We start from the raw sequence: 19,683 nt of genomic DNA, 5'->3' as shown, positions 1-19,683 counted from the left end.
CGGCCGCCTGCTGGTGCCCAAGCATTGTATAAGAAAACTGTAACATGGGGAAAAAGTCCAATTGTCAGTAAAATCCAGTGACTTTATTGTAATCATTCTAAAAGGGCAACATTTTAAATAAATCATCAAATCAGACAATGAAATCCAAGTAGTAAGCCACGGCATTAGGTTAGAAGGGAATAGGAATCTGAAGCGCTGAGCGAGAAGTGAGCAATTCTCAGCGGTGATCTTCCGGTCTAAACATTTTGCAGCAGTGTGAACAGCTAGCGGTGCCATCAGCCGCTCATGCGCTTGTTCATACGGGAATTGTCCGGTGTAAAGGGGGCTTTAGGCCTGTGGGGTGTCAAATTAATGTCACAAGTTCCTGCTGTTGCAGGAGGAAACCATACATGTCTGGACAACCGATCTGATTTGTGAGCGGTCGGAGCAGACGTCCCAGGGTTACTGTGTTGTTACTGTATCTACGTTGTTGGTATCTGATGCTTAATCTTCTGTTTCTTAGTTGTCAACCCAAAGTGAAGTCGTCACTCGAGTAATTCAGCGGATCTGTGAGAAAAACGAGAAGAATGTTCTAGCATTTGGATATGGTCCGCTTGCACCAAATATTCAAAATTATTTTCCAAATCCAACAACGACCACAATTATCAGCAGTGTCCTCTGGGAAACCCTTCTGAGTAGGGTGGGAGATGATGTGATGATGCACTTATTGGAACACTGTTCCCTTTTCATGAAGGTGCCACCCAATTGTTTCTATCAAATGTGTGGTCCGCCTATATATAATGTAACCAAAGATGAAGCCATGCCATCCCCGTGGCTTAAACGGAGTTCTCTCTATAAAGGCAATGTTTTATCCCATTATATTCAGACCTATTCCTTCACATCTAACCCTTGTTCCTTGAAGATCAACACATTGAGGGAAAAAATGAAGAGTCAAAGAAATGGTAAACCAAAAGCACGGACTGCGGTAATGTTGGAAGCGGAAGTGATACCTCCTAGCAATGCACCATTACAGCACTTGGGTCACATTAGTAAATTTAACACTGCAAACGGACCTTCAAAAAGACCTCCCTGTATCGACCTGTGTAATACCCCAGCCAAAAGACCTAAAACAGAAATACATCCTACTGACACTCACACATCTAATGTGACCACAGAAGCACAGTCAGCAGAAGCAGGTGTTGGCACTGTGTGGCCGTGGTCCAATCCGTGTCAACCCGATAAGCATCCTATCCAGAAAAAGACTCTGGGGGGCGCTGCTGAAAACTGTAGTGTAAGTGATTTTGTTGAGTCTCGTAATGTTTCTTCCTGTAATCTTATTTCTACATCTCAGCCAACTTCACCTTCTAACATTTTTATTGAGTTTAGTAAAGTGTTAGACACAGATCCAATTTCTAAAGAAGGGTTTCCGCAGAGTTTTATACTAAATATGCTGAAAAGTAACTCCCGTGGCAGTCTAAGTCTTATTGAGAGAATCTTCATGAATAACAATGTGTTTGAGCAAGGCTCGCCCTTACAGGAGCCTACTGAAAGCAAGAGAAAGAAAAAAGTTTGCAAGCGATATTGGCAATTGAGACCCATTTTTCAAGAACTGATAGAAAACCACAAATTCTGTTGCTACATGTCCCTGTTAAAGAAACATTGCCCCGTCAAACTTGCTGCAGAAAATAAAATTCTACCAAGAAGTAACGATGATGGTACTTCAGACCGCAAGCTACTCCGTGTTCAGTGTGATGGAAGTAACACAACAAAAGCCGATCCCAAGTCCGCTAGCACGATCGTACAATCGCTGAACGATGCAGAAACTGCTGCAAACCAAAGTAATGTCTGCCCGGAAGAACCGAGCGCCTTACTTGTAGATGAGTCCCGGGCTTTACTGAGACAGCATCACAGTGACTGGAAGGTCTACACCTTTATTAGGGAGTGCCTGCATATCGTGGTGCCTGCAGCTTTGTGGGGCTCCAGTCACAACAAGTGTCGCTTCCTCAGAAATGTGAAGATGATGATTATCAAGTCTTCCAAGTGTGAGAAGATTTCTTTATCAGAACTAATGTGCAAGATGAAAGTAGAAGACTGCTCGTGGCTGCGTCTAAACAAACGTGAGTTATCATGGGCTTTGGTTGAAATTAACAGACCACAAAGACAAAAACACTAGTTTTATGGGCTGTAGGGTTGTACAGAATATACGACCCAGTGATTTATCCAAGGCACTGACTGGCAAATATGTCATCAGTGCAGAAACTGGTAATTAGGGAATTGATGTATACCGCCCTTCAACTTTAGTTGACCAGCGGGCATTTAGCTTGGTGTTTTCAAACTGCATACCCTTATAAACGTCTTGCCGCTCTGCTCCTGGGAGCTAGAGCCACGGCCATGTTCACATAGAAGCTACGGTGTATGGCTGTTCTGAGTGTTTGCTTGAACAGTACATGACCGCTGAGGCCAGTCACGGGCTGTAGTGTGAATGATGAACACATGACTGCTACAGATGCTTCCAGGGCGGCAGGAAATTAAAAGGGGTTTGCTGTTTCCACTCTCTTAGTTATCTGCCTCTAAGCAACTTCTTACAAGCTATATTGTGTAACTAAAAGAATCCCAGAAAGCGTCCATATACTTACTGATATACTAATCACAGGAGGGCAGGTAGAAGCATCACATCCCTCAACATGCAGACTGCCCAACTGTCCTAGGGAGGAGCCAGCGCACAGGTGTAAGCTGCATGCTAGAGGTCTAGAGTCAATGGGGTCTTCTTATTTTGCCGTCCACCTAAATGTTTTTACCTTTTTTATTGGCAAATTGTCTTTTCTTACAGCATCTAAATAGAATTGTTCCTATGTTATACCAACACGATGACCAACCTATATTAATACAGATATGAGATGCTGAAAAGCTTCATACAACTCCAAGTTCTATTGATTGTTTGGGAATTACTTCTGCCATCTGTAAATGCTGTTTCCCTGTCAGTAGGGGCAGAACTCACCTACTTGTGTAATTCTAGGTCGTCACTTTGTTCCTGCATCAGAGCATTTGCTGCGAGAGAAAATCTTTTCTAAGTTCTTGTTTTGGCTTATGGATACCTACATTATGGAGTTATTGAAAGCGTTCTATTATATCACAGAAGCCAGCTTCCAGAAAAACAAACTGTTCTTCTATCGAAAGAGCATCTGGGAACAACTTCAGAAGATTGGAATACGGTAGTAGCATGAGCACTTCTCAGAACACAATATTTTGAGTGTTTACAAGAATTGTTAGGCAAGATATCCAGATCTGCAGCAGAGGCACTGGAAGACTATACAGATATCAATGGAACCTAACTAGACTTTTGGGGCATAACTGGTGCATGGGCCATGGAAGTCCAATATGGGAATACCTCTTTAAATGTTCTAGGGGGAAAAAAACACATTTTTCCATCCCTGTTCCCCTCACCTGATTGCCTGTCTCAGACTGGAGGCTTCCTCTGTGTATCACAGCCACTTCCATGCAGTGCAGCCCCTGTCTGATGCTTATCAGCCACCAACTTAATGGTGAAATGTTTTTGTTTCAATCTCATGATGGATCTAATGACAGCATTAGTTAGAAGCTATACCATTTCTGTTCAATTATCATTACATTCTATATTTAGCTAAATAAGCTACAGCCCGTAGTATCCATTCAGGAGGATGAGCTGTGATCTGTTAGAACTGTAAAGCTAAACAGTTTCTGTGATGGGCTCCATGTAACAGAATCATACAGACCTGAGAAACTGACTAGTTTCAGAACACCTAGAACCAAGCAGTTCTGAGCTGAGCAGAACTAAGGTCACGTGATCTTCTACAGAGAGGATGGCCATGAGTTTCAGATAGAAAGAAATGACCAATACTGCATTTAGATGTCACTATCATTCAAAAAATAGTTTAAATGAGCAAAATTAAACAATCGTTTGGTTTAAACGTGATGCAACAACCAGACGAGAGGTTCCCGGAGGTAGCCGACAACATGGAGCTGTCATCCCGGGCCAATTGATAGCGCTGATCACATTAAAGTAAATAGGTTTAAAAAAGTTAGTTTCAGCTCCCATCACAGATCGCATCCACAAGAGGAACTGAAACTATTCGCCTCCATCCTCCGCGATATCCCCTTCTGATCTGGTCCGGAACAGACCCTCGGCTTCTTCTGTGCATGCGTGCCAAAGTTAAAATGGCGGCTCATGCGCAGAAGGGAAGGTCGGCACGGGACATTTGAAATCTCCTGGTTCCCAGCTACTGGTCTCCGGGTCCGTGATCACCGCTATCCAATGGATAACAGCAATCACGGAAAAGTTTTAAAGTTAATTTCACCTCCCCTCATGGATCGGATCCATGAAGGGAAGTGAAAATACTAACCACCATCCTTGGCGATGTCCTGGACTTCAGGACCTGATGTTCTCTTCTGTGCATGTGCCCGACGTCCTTCATCGGGTGCGTGCACAGAGGGGCTAATGCCCTGGGACATTTCAAATCCCCCTGCTCCTGCCTACCATGTGATGTCACCAGGGTTCCTGGTCACATCATCACTGTTATCCAATGGGTTGAGTTATCCAATGGGTTGAGTGGGTGCCTTGAGTGGCACGCCTGGAAATTTTCCGGGACAAGCTCCTTTGCCTATAGCGATATAGCCCGGAAATCTTCCGTGCTATGTATCACTATGGGAGCTGCAGAGCACAATGCCATAAGCTGTGGCAGTGTGCTCTGCCTGCACAGACACACAGAGAACACAGCAGGACATTGAGAAGCAGGAAGATATTGCAGATATGCCGGCAATCTCCTGCTTCTAATGTCCTGCTTTGTTTACAGGTTGCTATAGAGACCATCAGCTTGTCAGAAGCAAGCCGATGGTCTCTGTTGCAGGGTGAGCTGGTGCTTGGCTGTCAGAGGGCAGCCAGGCACTAGCTCTTACAGCAGAGATCAGAGAAAACCTCTGATCTCTGCTGTTAACCCTTTACATGCCTCAGTCTATGTGACTGCAGCATGTAAAGGGCTGTCATCATCGGACCCCCTGAATGTGATCAGGGAGTCCTGATGGGTCTCTGTGGAAGTCCCCTAAAGGGACAAAAATTTAAAAGTAAAAAACCCAAAAAAAGTAAAAAATTATTTAAAAAAATAAAATAAAATTAAAAACCCTTGTCTCCCTTTACTTTGTGAAAAATTAAAAATAAAATCACACATGTGGTATCCCTGCATCGTAATGACCCAGAGAAGGAAGTTAGTACATCATTTAACCCCTTAATGACACGGTCCCTTTTTTTTCTTTCCCCATTTCTTTTTTTCCTCCCCCCCCCCCCCCCCCTTGTTTAAAAAGTCATAACTCCTTTATTTATCCATCGCCGATGCTGTATAAGGGCTTGTTTTTTGCAGAATGCGTCATATTTTTCAATGGTGCTATTTAATTTACCATATAATGTACTGAAAAACTTTTACAAAAATCTAAGTGGAGTAAAATGAAAGAAAAATGACATTCCGTCACCTTTCAGTGCGTTTTGTTTCTACGGCGCACAAACTGCAACAAAAAGGACCTGATAACTTTATTCTATGGGTCAGTACGATTACTACGATACTAAACTTGTAGAGTGTTTTTTTTTGTTTTTTTTTTTGCTGTAGCACTTGTATTTTTTTTCAAAGACATTTAATTTTTAAAAATTTTCTGCTGCATCTTCTGCGTGCAATAACTTTTTTATTTTTCCATCAACGTACTTGAGCGAGGGCTCATTTTTTGCGGGATGTCCTGTAGTTTACGTTGGTACCATTTTAGAATACATACAACTTTTGTCCTGTAGTTTACGTTGGTACCATTTTAGAATACATACAACTTTTTGTTCGCTTTTTATTACATTTTTTTCTGGGAGACAGGGTGACTGAAAAAATGCATTTGTGGCTTACTTTATTTTTTTTTCGGCCGAAGTTTAAAGTGCGGGGTAAATAATGTGCTAGATCGGACATTTACGGACGCGGCAATACCAAATATGTATTTTTCTTTTATGATTTAGATTATTTTATTATAGATATGGCAAAAGGGGGGTGATTTAAACTTGTATTTTTTTTTTTTCATGAAAAAGAAAAAAAACTATTAGACTTTGGTCTTGGCATAATCGTACTGGCCGGTAGAATTACTTTAATATATTATTTATACTGCTCAGAGAATGCAGTGAAAAATAAAAATAAAAAACATGCCAGAATTACAAATTTTGTTAATCTTGCCACTAGAAAGAATGGAATAAAAAGCGATCAAAATTTTACATGTTCCAAAAAATTAGATAAATGAAGACTGGAGTTCATCCCGCAAAAAAAACAAGGCCTTCTGGGGCGCTGGCAATGGTAAAAAAAAAATGAATACGGCTCTTGGAATGCGGCGACACAAAAGCAAACCTTTAAGAAAAAAAATGTTTTAAATGTACAAAAATAGCAAAACATAAAAAACTGTATAAACTCAGTATCGCCGGAATCGTGCGACTCAGAGAATAACGTTATCGCACTATTTACTTTGCACGCTGAACGCCGTAAACATGGAGTCCAAAAAAATGGCAGGATTTCTTTGTTCCCCCCAATCTCCCTACAATTTTTTTTTACAAAAGTTATGCAATACATTATATATCCCCAAAAATGATGCCATCAAAAAGTATAACTTGTCCCGCAAAAAACAAGCCCTCATACGGCCGTGTCAATGGGAAAATGAAAAAGTTATGGCTCTTGGAACGCAACTGCAAAATTAGTTGAAATTAAATGATTGGCCCATTTAAAAAACCTGCCCTGGTGGGTCCGACAGGGGGGTAAGAAACCGCTACTCAAGGGGGTTAAGGTTAAAAAAAAAGTTTGTTTCATCTCCCCTCGCGTATCATATCCGTGAGGGAGAATGAAATTGCGTATCTAAGGCCCCCGGATGTATCCGCGGACCTTACCCAGGCTTCTGCGCACGTGCCCGTCGCCAAAATGGCGGGCGCATGTGCAAAAGCCGCAGATTGCCCTGTTAATTTAAAATCTCTCTGCTCCTGGCTACCAAACGTAGCCGACAGCCTGGAGGCTTCTGATGGATAATGGTGATCACGTAAAAGTAAAAAAAAAAAAGTAAAATTTCACCTCCCGTCATGGATCTGATCTGCGAGGGGAGATGAAGTTACTTGCCTAAGGCCTCCAGTGATGTCCCCCGACGGGATCTTTATCTGTGGACCTTTCCCCAACTTCAGCAAAATGGCAGCCGTGAACGCAGAAGCTAAGGAGGGCCCGGAAAAAATTTAAAATCTCAAGGCTACTAAAGGTAGCTGAGAGCCTGGGGCAGTGACCGAGGGCCATGGTGAGCGGTCCCCGGTCACATGATCGCCGTTATCCAATGGATAGCGGTGATCACGTAAAAGTTTAAAACAGTTGAAGTGTAATGCTCCTTTTGGTTTGGGCCCCGTTGTGCATCCAGACATAAGGTTAGGGCCACAATTGGTATGTCTCTGAACACGGGATAAACAGGGGTATCCATTTTGGGGCGCAAGTCTTCATTCCTATGTACACTGTACAAAAAAAATGTTTTTTTTAAATGACACAATTTCCAAAAAAATGAAAATTGTATTTTTTTTCCTTCTTTGCTTAGATTCATTCAAAAACTGTGGGGTCAAAATAAGCAGTACACCCCTAGATGAATTCGTTAAGGGGTCTAATTTTCAGAATGGGGCCATTTGTGGGGGTTCTCCAGCATTTTGGCCGCTCAATGACGCTTAACCCCTTAGTGACGAAGCCTGTTTGCGCCTTAGTGACGGAGCCAAATTTTGGAAATCTGACGTGTCACTTAACATATCATAACTCCGTGAAGGCTTTACATATCCAAGTGATTCTGACATTGTTTTTTCGCCACATGTTGTACTTCATTTAGGTGGTAAAAATAGACCAATAGAATTTGTGTATATTTATTAAAAACCCCAAAAATGGGAAAATTTTGAGAAAAATTGTCAGTTTCACGTTTTCAACTGTAATATCTCAAATATGTGCAAACATACTGTATAAATGTTTGCTCAGATATATATTTCCATCTGTTCACTTTATTCTGGATGCACGTTTGAAAAACTTTCGGTTTTTTTACCATTTAGGAGACGTACAAATTTAACATTACTAATCAACATTTTGAGGAACGCTTTATTTTCCGTCACCAAGCCAAGATTGTAAAGGCTCATAGGTGTCAGAATTATAGATAACCCCACAAATGACCCCATTTTAAAAACTACACCCCTTAGTGTATTCAGTGAGGGGGGTCAGGAGTATTTTGACCCCACAGTTTCTTTTCAGGAATTAATGCAATTTAGAGTAAAAAAAATAAAATTTCATATTTTTGCAAATACATAATTTTTAACACAGAATTTTTTTCTATAGTGTACATGAAAACGAGGATTTACACCTCAAAATGCATACCCCCGTTTGTCCCGTGTTCAGAAACATACCCATTGTGGCCCTAATCTTCTGTCCGTATGTACAATGGGGCCAAAACCGAAAGGAGCAGCCGGTGGCTTTCAGATCAGACATTTTGCTTGAAGGCGTTTTAGGCCCCATTGGTCACTTGTAGACCCCTCGAGCGGCCAAAACCCCCACAAAGGACCTCATTTTGGAAACTAGACCTCTTAGCGCATTAATCTAGGGGTGTACTGCATATTTTGACCCAACAGTTTTTGAATAAAAAAAGCAGAAGGAAAAAATTTTTTTTTTTTTTTTTTTTTTTTTTTTTTTTTAAATCAATTATGTGATTTTAAAAACATTTTTTTTGGATAGCAGACATATAAATGGAGGCTTTCACCCAAAAATGGATACCCCCGTTTGTCCCGTGTTCAGAAACATACCCATTGTGGCCCTAATCTTCTGTCCATATGCACAACGGGGCCCAAACTGGAAGGAGCAGCGGGTGGTTTTCAGAACAGACATTTTGGTTGAAGGAGTTTTAGGCCCCATTGCACACTTGCAGACCCCATGAGTGACCAAAACGACAGAGGACCCCCACAAATGACCCCATTTTAAAAACTAGACCCCTTAACGCATTCATCTAGCGGTGTACTGTGTATTTTGACCCCCACAGTTTTTAAATGAATCGAAGCAAAGCAGAAGGAAAAAATTACGATTTTTGTTTTTTTGGCAATTATGTAATTTTAAAAATAGGTTTTTTTGTACAGCACACATAGGAATGAAATGAAAATGTATACCCCCATTTGTCTCGTGTTCAGAAACATATGCATTGTGGCCCTAATCTTCTGTCTGGATGCACAACGGGGCCCAAAATGAACGGAGCGTCAAACTTTAACTGTCTTTTGACTTTTACGTGATCGCCTTATTCCATTGGATAATGGTGATCATGTGACCGAAGACCGCTCACCGAGGCCCCCCGTGACATCTCTAAGCTCTTGGCTACCTTTAGTAGCCAGGAGCAAGGAGATTTTAAATTTTCTCTTGCCCTCACCAGCTTCTGCGCTTGCATCCGCCATTTTGTCGACGGGCGCATGTGCCAAAACTGGGGGAAGGTCCGCGGATAAGGATCCCGTCAGGGAACTTCGCTGGTGGCCTTATTTAAGTAATTTCACCTTCTGTCACGGATCCGATCCGTGATGGGAGGTGAAAATTGAGCTTTTTTTTTTTTTTACTTTTACGTGATCGCCGTTATCCATTGGATAACGGCGATCACGTGACTGGGAAACGCGTACCATGGCACCCCATGAAATCTCCAGGCTCTTGGCTACATTTAGTAGCCAGGTGCGGGGGGGTTTTAAATTACCGCGCCAATCTGCGGCTTTTGCGCCTGCGTCCGCCATTTTGGCGACGGACGCTTGCGCAAAAGCCGGGCAAGGTCCGCGGATAAATCTGGGGGCTTAAGGTACCTAATTTCATCTCCCCTCATGGATATGATCCATGAGGGAAGATGAGACAAACTTTTTATCTTTTTTTTTTTTTTTTACACTTTTTAAACTTTTTTTTTTACTTTTACATGATCGCTGCTATCCATTGGATAGCAGCGATCATGTGACCGGGAACTGCATACAGCGGCTCCCGGTGACAGCTCCCTGCTCTCGGCTACTCATTCTAGCCGGGAGCAGGGAGTTTTTAAATTTCCCGGGCCTCCCGGCTATCTTCGCATGCGCGTGACATAATGCGTCTGGTGCGCGTGCGCAGGCGCCGGCGGCAGGGTCGGGGAGAACAGTGAAGATGCCGGACGCTGCGGAGGACCGGGGGTGAGTACTCTCAGCTCCCCTTACGGATCCGATCTGTAAGGGGAGCTGAAACTTTAATTGTTTTTAACTGTGCATTGACTTTAACGCGATCGCTGGTATCCGGTGGATACCGGCAATCGCGTTACCGGGGGTGGGTCCTGCGGCCCGGGATGACAGCTCCATGCTGTCGGCTACCTCCGGTAACCGGCAGCATGGAGCTATCACGTCCTGAGCCTGCAGGGCTATCATTCCTAGAGGATGCATAAAACTACGTCCTCTAGGAATAAAGCCCAGCCGGCCAGGACGTAGAATCCCGATGGGGCCGTCGTTAAGGGGTTAATCCACGACCTTTCCGCAATGTCATTACGGAAGGGCCATGGATCAGGCGGCTTCCATTGACTTAAATGGAATCTGCACAAAAATAGAACATGCTGGATTTTATTTTTTTTTTATCCTTCCGCAAGCGGAAAATTGCAATTGACTTCAATACCATGGTATGGGCAGTATTTGCTGCGGAACCCGGAGTCAGACGCCAGCTCCGGATTCTGCAATGCAAATCCGCCCGTGTGCAGGAGGCCTTAGAAGTCCTTGCTGTATTCGGTGAATTAAAGCCCGGGAGCTTCTTTATTCTCACACTCTTCTGTCTTGTTGGTGTAGCTCTGTGGTCTCCAGGCATTCACTTACTGTATCTTGTGTTTTTATTCTAAAAGGAAGCACATGACAAATGTAAAGCTTCGTTTAATACCGACTGATGAAATGGAGAATATGCAACAACAAAAGAACACACCTATTATATCCAGATTACGTTTCATACCAAAAAGAAATGGATTGCGGCCAATTGTGAAAATGTGCGATACTTTGGTAGAACAACAAAGTAAAGAAATTAAGCAAAGAAAGGTAAGTTTTCTAGTGTGTTTTAAAGAAAAATTGTGTGGGTAGCTGCCAGGACCTATTATTTTTTCTGTACTATTTACAGCCATTCAATTTGATGGCTGTGATTGGTTCATTGAGCGCTACAGTGATTGGCTGAGCCATGCACTCGACAACCAATCAGAGCCAGCACTTCCTGGAGGCGGGGATTTTGAGCTTCTGACCAGGAAGCGTTGGCTGAAAACTACAAGCTAGTGTGCTGGAGCTGTGGAGAAGTAGTGCGGCAGAGCAGACTGCGCCTGATAGGTGATGGATTGATTTTTTTTTGGTTTGTTAGTTTTTAAAGGCTTAATTTAGGGCTCAAACAGTTGGACTTCCTGCTGTAAAAGTTGCATCATACCGCAAAAAAAACACATTTTTGTGTGATGCAACAAAACAAAACATTGCAAATTGTGGCAAAATGCAGAATGCCGCCATTTTTTTTCTTGCAATGTAGCAGCCAACAAAACCTCGCTAATGTGAAAGAACTCACTGGAAAGCTTGGGCTTCACATGCATGCGATTTGTAGCGCTGTCCCCTTGTGAAAGCGGCCTTACACAGAAGTAATGGTCATTCAAGTAAATGGAGGCAGAGCAGTCTGGGACCCTTCGCCTGGGTTCACAAGGGGCGGATTCCCGTCGGGAATCTCGCGGTTTGGCCGCAGCAAAAACAGCGAGATCTCCGCCGGGAGAACCACCGCTGCGGCTTTGAAGCGGCCTGGCTGCTCGCTCTTCCGCTGCATCCGGCGCTCCCATAGAGGAGAGCGCGGCCGCAGCGGAATGAAAAAAAGAATGGACATGCTGCATATTCTGAAACCGCGTCTGCGGCAGCCGCGGTTCCAGCTGGACTTACCGCAGCGGATTGTCCGTTCCGTGTGGACGAGATTTCTGAGAAATCTCGTCCATATGGCTGGCTAATCCTGAGATTAGCGGCCGCGGGCGGATTTGCCGGGGCTAAATTCCGCGCGGAATTTCCACGGCAAATCCGCCCTGTGTGAACCCAGCCTTCTAGTTGCTCGACACCAGTCACAGTAAACAGAAGTTGCTCGAACATTAAGCAGCTCCTGTTTACACAGTCTGACTGAACTGTTCTTAGAACTAAAAACCAAGCAACTCCGACAGGGGAGCAAATCCTCGTCTGCATCATTGGAGGACACAACTGAAGACTGGGAATAGCTCCTGCAATTAGGAGGTGGACACTAAGCAGAAAAAGCGTTTGTTCCTCCTTGCTATACCCCTTTTGCAGGCACCATTCTAACTAGTTAATAGTTTAGTGTCTGTAGGCGTCAGACCTGGTTCTCGCCGGTCTTCAACCACCTATTGGAATCAGGGAATACCTCATCGAGGGGGACTAAAAGGACAGAGTTCTAAGTTTAAAAAATAGGCATGCCCAAGCATTAATTGGGATGTGAGCCGCCAGTTATAGTGCCCCCCTTTTTATTGGAGCACTCTTTATACTTAAAGGCAGGGGTGTACACTGCTGGAAGTAAGGAATATGTGTGCTTCCCTCTCATAGGAGGCACATATCTATCCTGTATAAAGAATCAGTATTTTCTCTACCCTTTCCTTTCCCTCCCTCACTTCCTCTCTTGGCTACTACAACCCCCATAAACTCTGTACCAGTACCTCTGGGGTCTGCATCTTCAAGGGCTTTTTTTCCAGTTCACCCATGTTTCAGGTGCCTGGGTTGGAGAAGTCGTGTTTTCAGGCTATGCCATAGAATGTTAGACTCCACCACCAGATTGGTTTTGCATTTCCAGAATTCCGAGATCTCCTTCAAAAGCCAGAGCCTTTCTTCAGGCATAGACACCGTGTAATCTCCAGGCATCATCATGTCTGTGCCTCGTTCTCAGCCGTTTGCAGGTTTATACTCAAATCTTTTCATGGTAGCCAAGAAGCTCTTTCAGACCAGTTCTAGATATGAAGAAGCTGAATCAGTATGTAAAAGTCCAACATTTTTGCATGCAGTCACTAAGATCTGTCATTGCCTTCATGGAACCACAGGAGTTTCTACCATCCATCGACATCAAGGATGCCTGCCTTTTATATACCCATCTGCCCAATGCATCAGCGATTTTCTCCTCTTTTCCATCTGGTCGAATCCATATCAACTCAAAGCCCTTCCATTCTGGCTGGCCACGGCTCCCTGAGTTTTCATGAAGGTCCTGGCGTCAGTGGTGTCTATCCTCCATTCCAAGGGGATAGTAACTATTCCCTATATTGACAACATTATGATAAAAGCAGCCAAAACTTCACAATATTAGTACAAAAAAAGATAAATAGGTCATCACTACCCAAAATAAATATATAGGTGCACATTAAACCATAGGATATATTTCTGTTGGGAAGTGCTGACCTATTTTATCTTTTTTTGTACAAATATTGTGAAGTTTTGTCTGCCTTCACCTGGTCGTGCACACCTGCCGCCCATTTACCTTCTGTACCTTCTGTTCGTGGCGGTTGAAGTCGCCATCTTGAGAGCCCGTGGATTTGCAGAACCTGTCATTCATCCCAGAGCTTTCTCGGGAGAAACCTATCTGGAGACAGTGGTGGGAACCATGAGAGTAGGAGTGTATTGGAGATGGCGCACAAGAATCCAATACGCTCACCAGTGTACAAGATTCAACCATTTAACTGCTAGCTATTTTTCTATGAAGGTAGATATATGAAAAAAAATTAAATCTACACACGTGTTTGCCTAGGAACACACATATCATTACTATAACAGGACCTTTTAGAGTGTATTTGCAGAATTTTACAGGGACTTTATCACCAATTTTTTTTAAATTCATTAAAACCAGGTAGTGGAACACTTTTTCTATTTCTCTAATCTGTATTTAATTTTCTGATTTGTAGAATTTTTTTATTGTTACCAATACATGGCTATGAGGGGCAGCCACCTTGTCTGTACACGACTATGGATGGCGGCCATCTTTTCTGTACATGACCATGGGTGGCGGCCATCTTTTCTGAGCTACAATTAAGAGCATATAGAAATATGCTTTACAGCAGCTTCATGGGTCATTCACTTGTATGTAGACTGTCCTAGGCATGTTCTGTGACCTGCAGGGGTCATTATACACGAAGGGGAGGAGACAGTCACAGCTGTTCACCTATTGTGAATGGTGGACCCTGTGTTATCTACATATAGGTGTCACCTCTCAATGTAATCCTGCCTGTGATGTCAGTGAGATGACGACTGTAAAGCTTCCTCTACAAATCAGCCAGGACAGACTAGCATTAGGCTCTGTGGTCAGTGTGCAGAGAGGGGAAGAGGTGAGCTGTGACATCACCTATTGTGATTGGTGGACCCTGTGTTATCTACATATAGGTGTCACCTCTTAGTGTAATCTTATCTGTACAGGGAGGGGAGGAGGTAAGCTGTGACTGTTGTGAATGGTGGACCCTGTGTTATCATATATAGGTGTCACCACTCAGTGTAATCCTGTCTGTGCAGGGAGGGGAGGAGGTGAGCTGTGACTATTGTGAATGGTGGACCTTGTGTTACCTACATATAGGTGTCACCTCTCAGTGTATTCCTGTCTGTACAGGGAGGGGAGGAGGGGAGCTGTGACTACTGTGAATGGTGGATCCTGTGTTATCTACATATAGGTTTCACCTCTCAATGTAATCCTGTCTGTACAGGGTGGGGAGGAGGTGAGCTGTGACTATTGTGAATGGTGGACCCTGTGTTACCTACATATAGGTGTCACCTCTCAGTGTAATCCTGCCTGTGATGTCAGGGAGATGACGTCTGTAGAGGAAGCTTTAAGACAGACTAGTATTAGGCTCTGTGGTCAGCGTGAAAAATGCAGCATTTAAATTTTTATTTTTTAATATAGATTGTTACCGAAAATAAAAATTACCACAAATTCTTAAATATGTTTAACACAAAAATGTAATTTTATATAATGGGTTGTTTTGTGATGACGCCTTCCTTTTAATGTTTACAATTTGAAAGCAGAAAATTGTCTAATGTGTTAATCTAATCCCAGGGATGCTCCGCCTGCGCTTTTCTATCCTGCTTAAGAAAACTAACCTGACAGATGATAAACCAGTGAGACGGAGACCAAAGGGATGTGTCTGCCCTATCGCAGCCCATGGGGTTTTAGCATGAAGGAACCAGCATGGGATGTGAAAGGATCCTTCACTGTAACTAGATCAGCAGGTTGTCCGCCGCCCCCGGCAGGATTGTACGGGAGGCGATGGGTGGTTGGGGGAAGAACGTTGTAGCGCTTGGCAAACAAAGCTGCCACTACAAACCGTAGTAGATGTAAATATCCACAGGCTACAGTATGGAGAACAGCAGAAGGTTAAAACGCTTCTAAAAGCAGCAATATGTCTGTCAGAAACACCAGGTCCGCCGGGCGCACGGCCGTGAAAAGGCACTTTAAAGAGAAAAATCGGATTAGGAAAAGAAAGAACTTCACCATTTTTTTTTCCTTCATTTTTGCCCTGTTTCATATGCAAAATAAATAATGTGATAACCTTATTATCTGGGTCAGCATGATTCCACTGATACCAACATTCGACAGGTTTTTTGTTTCTTAACCCCTTAAGGACGCAGCTTTTTTTTGGCTTTCCCATTTTCAGTTTCTCCTCACCCCCCCCCCCCCCCCCTCCTTAAAAAAAAAAAAATTTTAGTCATCGCCGTCACCGTATGAGGGCTTCTTTTTTGCGGGACGACTTTTTTCAGTAGTACTATTTAATGTAGCGTTTAATGTACTGAAAACCTTTTATAAAATTCTAAATGGAGTGAAAATGGAAAAAAACAAAATGCAGCCATTTTTGGGTGCGTCTTGTTTCTACATTGCACAGACTGCAACAAAAGACAGGGAATCTTGCCTTTAGCAAACCAGGGGGATGGGGAGACCCTTGCCTAAAAGCAGGGTAGGCGTCCTGATAAGAACGGCCCTGCGCTGGAATCTCACGGCTAACTATCCCTGACAGGACACAGGGACGAAGTACTGAACATAGGGCACACAGAACAGGACTGACTTACCACAGAGACTGGAACGATGCACAGACTGGAAGGAAATGGACAAAAGCACACCGGCAAAAGCACAAGGCAAAGAACATATAGAATAAACAGGAACAGGATCAAACAGACAAAATGTCCTGAGACCGGCGACCTAGATATGCTGAGACAAGCACACATCAATACTGAGGCAAAGGGGAAGGATTCCCAACTCCCTTAGTTAGGAAGGTGATTGCCATTTAAGCTGCAGCTTTGCTGTGAGCATTGAGCAGGGTTAACTAGTGCAGTGCTGATAGAAAGTGGAAGAAACAAGTATATTTATACAGAAGGGGCAGAGTGACGCCCGGAACAGCAAGAGGACCGCAGACACAGGTAGCAGACCTAACAGTGGGTTCACTTTCTTCCATATTATTCTACTTTTGCCCTAGTGTATTCTATAAAGCCAGTTGAAGTTTTGCTTCAACATAGCAGCATCATCAAAGGCACAGATGAAATCCACTGGTTACCAATGGGATGTATTTGTGCACAGTACAGAGACTTCCAAGTATCAGTACATCACGTGACAACTAGTTAAAGGAACTGTTCAGTCCTAACCTTAAAAATGATATGTAAGTATATTCATGTATAGGTGATACTTGTCTGCTGTTTATTTTACCCACTGCTTGCTCGTTGGCTGCTTTTTAGATGATCTCTATTAGTCCAGAGCTGTGATTTAGGGTTTTCTACAGGAAGTCTAAGGTAGTCTGAGACACGCCTTCTGTCTCATCATTGGTCCAGGGAGAGATCCCACCCACCCAGCAGTTCAGGCTGCTGTTCTCTCCCTGCTCTGATTGGCTACTGTGTGTAAGCAGAAGTGTATTGCAGGCTCACCAGATTACTAAACCAACGGTGAGAAGAAGATGGCCATCAGACAAATGAGCGTTAGTACGCAGGAATCTGGCAAAAGCTTTCTAGATGAGCAGGTAACGCTGGGAAGGAACACGACTCATTTTTTTACTCTAAAACCTGCTAAATAAGTAAAACATTTGTACTTTTCTTATTTTTCATATCTTCACAGATTCAACATTTTAACACTCAAGTCAGAAACCTCTTGAGTGTTCTGAATTATAAGAGAAAAAAGTTTCCCAACTTAATTGGTTCTTCTGTATTTGGACTTGATGGCATCTATAAGAAATGGAGAACGTTTGTACTAAAGCTGAAAGAATCAAATGCCAAAAATGTAAATGTTTACTTTGTCAAGGTACGTACAAGGTTCTACCGTCAGCGGTTATTGGAGCTTATGATGCACTAACATGCGTCACAACTAATCCAAGCATGCCTGGGCCCCATGTGTCAGACTCACTGACAGGATGGCAGATACAGAATCTCAATGAGGAAAGATCAAGTTAAAATGTTAACACAAACAAGAATCGTTTTTTGTTCAGGGAGGGGGTGTGACTTGTCATGTGTTCTCCGTCTTCTGCTCCTGGTCTCGGGGGACTCCATATGATATTGCACTTCTGTGCAGAAAACAAGGTGACAGGGCTTATCCCATGAATACAAATAAATTTACTTCGATAAGACGTAGCACACAACATCATGTGGTGGTACTGAAGGGGATTGAATAAAGCAGGAGTCCCCATTACTAGTCTAGCGCTCTAGTGTTCCATGAGCCTACCAGGGGTAACGTGACACCAGGAGCAGATTGGCGTTCAGTACGCCGGGAAAAATCCTGGTGGGTCGGTCATGTCCAAGTCACCTGCAACTACCGCTGCAGTAGGGCTACTACAAGCGTCCCCTTTTAATGGGCTGTCCAGGAAGCACCCGTCAGGATACATCGAGTCGAAAGTGGAAGCCGGGGCTGCTGCCTTGACCCCTGTGCAATGGCTGGTGCTCTTAATTGCAGGCTGGGGTCCTATTGATTTCAGTGAGAGTGGCAATTGCAAGCACCGGCCACTAGAAGGGTCAGCAGCAGCTTCTGCTTCAACTCCAACCCTGGTGTAGCCCGGCACTGACAGCCGGGGATGCCTGGAAACCCCCTTTACATCAGATCAAGCACGCATTGGTGTCTTTGCAACCGATAATTATAAGACTACATGAAAAATTGAGATACTTATAAATATATATTGACTTTCTAATTGTGCTCCTAATTTATGGCCTGCCGCACAGCTGCAATGACAATTTTATGGGCTTCAGACCTAAAATTTCCCAGCATTCCTTGCTAGCTCAGTTTCTGTACAGAAATTGCTCCTCTGTGTTGAATTCTGGGGATGTTTAGCCCAATGTCCACTTGCACACACGGATTCTACTGAATCCCGCAGCGGTATCCGTGCGTGGCTGCGGACATGGAGAGGAAAAGGCATTTTCTTACCTCTCTGGATCCAGCACGGCTCTCCTCTGTCGCAGCCGGATCTTCTTTCTTCAGTACGGCGAATGTGTCCAGGCATGCCAGCCGTTGCCCCTGGCGCATGCGCAGTGCTTTTCTTTTTTTTAAATCTGCTGTCCCGCGGATCCGTGGCACAGTAACAGCTACGGGTGGTCAGCGGATCGAACAGCTTTCATTGACTTCAATGGAAGCCGTCCGCACTAAAATGGCTCATGCTGCGATTTCCTCCCGCACATGTGATCTACCCGCTGGGGGGAAAAAATCACACCCGCATGCTTTTTACTGTCCTACGGACGCTAATGCATCCCTATGGGAGGCTTGATTTGCGGATCTCCAATGCGGGTACCGCAGGTCTAATCCGCCCGTGGACATTGGGCATTAGTCTAACTATTGCATAAACTCACTTGTTGTGTTCTGTATTTGTCGTTTTAAGGACTCTAATTGAGAAAACTGTTAACTGTAGTTTTTGTGTTTTGTAGACTGATATAAAGGAGGCGTATGACACAATCCCTCACTCTAAACTTCAGGAGGTGATCTCAAAAGTGCTAAGTCCAGTTACTGAAGAAGCTTATTGCATCCGATGCTATGCCGTGTTGTGGATGGATTCACGCGGCCGGATTAGGAGATCTTTCAAGAGACACGTAAGAAGGTTTCATTACGGAGCACAGAGCGTGCGGTTTACATTTACTATATGTTTTTATTAATATTACTCATTTACATGGTGCATAACCAGCACTGGCCAGAGACTGCCCCCATTGGGCCCACAATCTGAATTCACCTTCTAATATGTTTGTAGTGTGGGAAGAAGAGGAATCCCATACAAACTCCATGCAGATGTTGTCATGGTCAACCGTGAACCCGGGACCTCAGCATTGCAAGGCAACATTACGGACCACCGAGCCACCATACTGCCCTATATGTGGGAGCTGTAGTCCTCAGCTAATCGCCAACACCTGACCTTGTGTAGTAATTGTACAGATGCCACACTGACTTCAAAGGGAACCTGTCCCCACTTTCTAGCAAAGTAAAGCAATACCGGAGCAACAACTATGAAGAGTCAGTCTTTTCCACACTTATTTTGCAATCACAGGATAAAAGCGTTCCTTAGGCTAACTTCACACGGGCGAGGGCGATATCAGGCCCTGAATCGCGGCCCAATATCGCCCTCGCTACCCATGTGAAAATCCCAGGGATGCAAGGCGTTTTCATGTGAAAGCAGCCTGGCATCACTTCGGCAATGCAGGGAATCCCCGCC

General features: G+C 43.8%; 1 protein-coding gene across 5 annotated transcripts in view; it reads left to right on the top strand.

Annotated features, from left to right (window-relative positions):
• Nucleotides 1-19,683, top strand: part of TERT (telomerase reverse transcriptase) — a 66,663-nt gene that overhangs the window by 11,834 nt on the left and 35,146 nt on the right. For all 5 annotated transcript variants that reach the window (XM_066584963.1, XM_066584964.1, XM_066584962.1 and 2 more), the window contains exons 2-6: nucleotides 503-2,096; nucleotides 2,996-3,191; nucleotides 10,888-11,074; nucleotides 17,121-17,303; nucleotides 18,908-19,069. In XM_066584963.1, coding sequence (XP_066441060.1) covers nucleotides 503-2,096; nucleotides 2,996-3,191; nucleotides 10,888-11,074; nucleotides 17,121-17,303; nucleotides 18,908-19,069 — 2,322 coding nt within the window. The remainder of the gene's footprint in view (nucleotides 1-502; nucleotides 2,097-2,995; nucleotides 3,192-10,887; nucleotides 11,075-17,120; nucleotides 17,304-18,907; nucleotides 19,070-19,683) is intronic.

Source organism: Eleutherodactylus coqui, chromosome 12 (genome assembly GCF_035609145.1).
Source record: "Eleutherodactylus coqui strain aEleCoq1 chromosome 12, aEleCoq1.hap1, whole genome shotgun sequence".
Taxonomy (NCBI): domain Eukaryota; kingdom Metazoa; phylum Chordata; class Amphibia; order Anura; family Eleutherodactylidae; genus Eleutherodactylus; species Eleutherodactylus coqui.
Note: the sequence above shows the minus strand (reverse complement) of the source record. Positions and strands in the feature narration are given on the sequence as shown.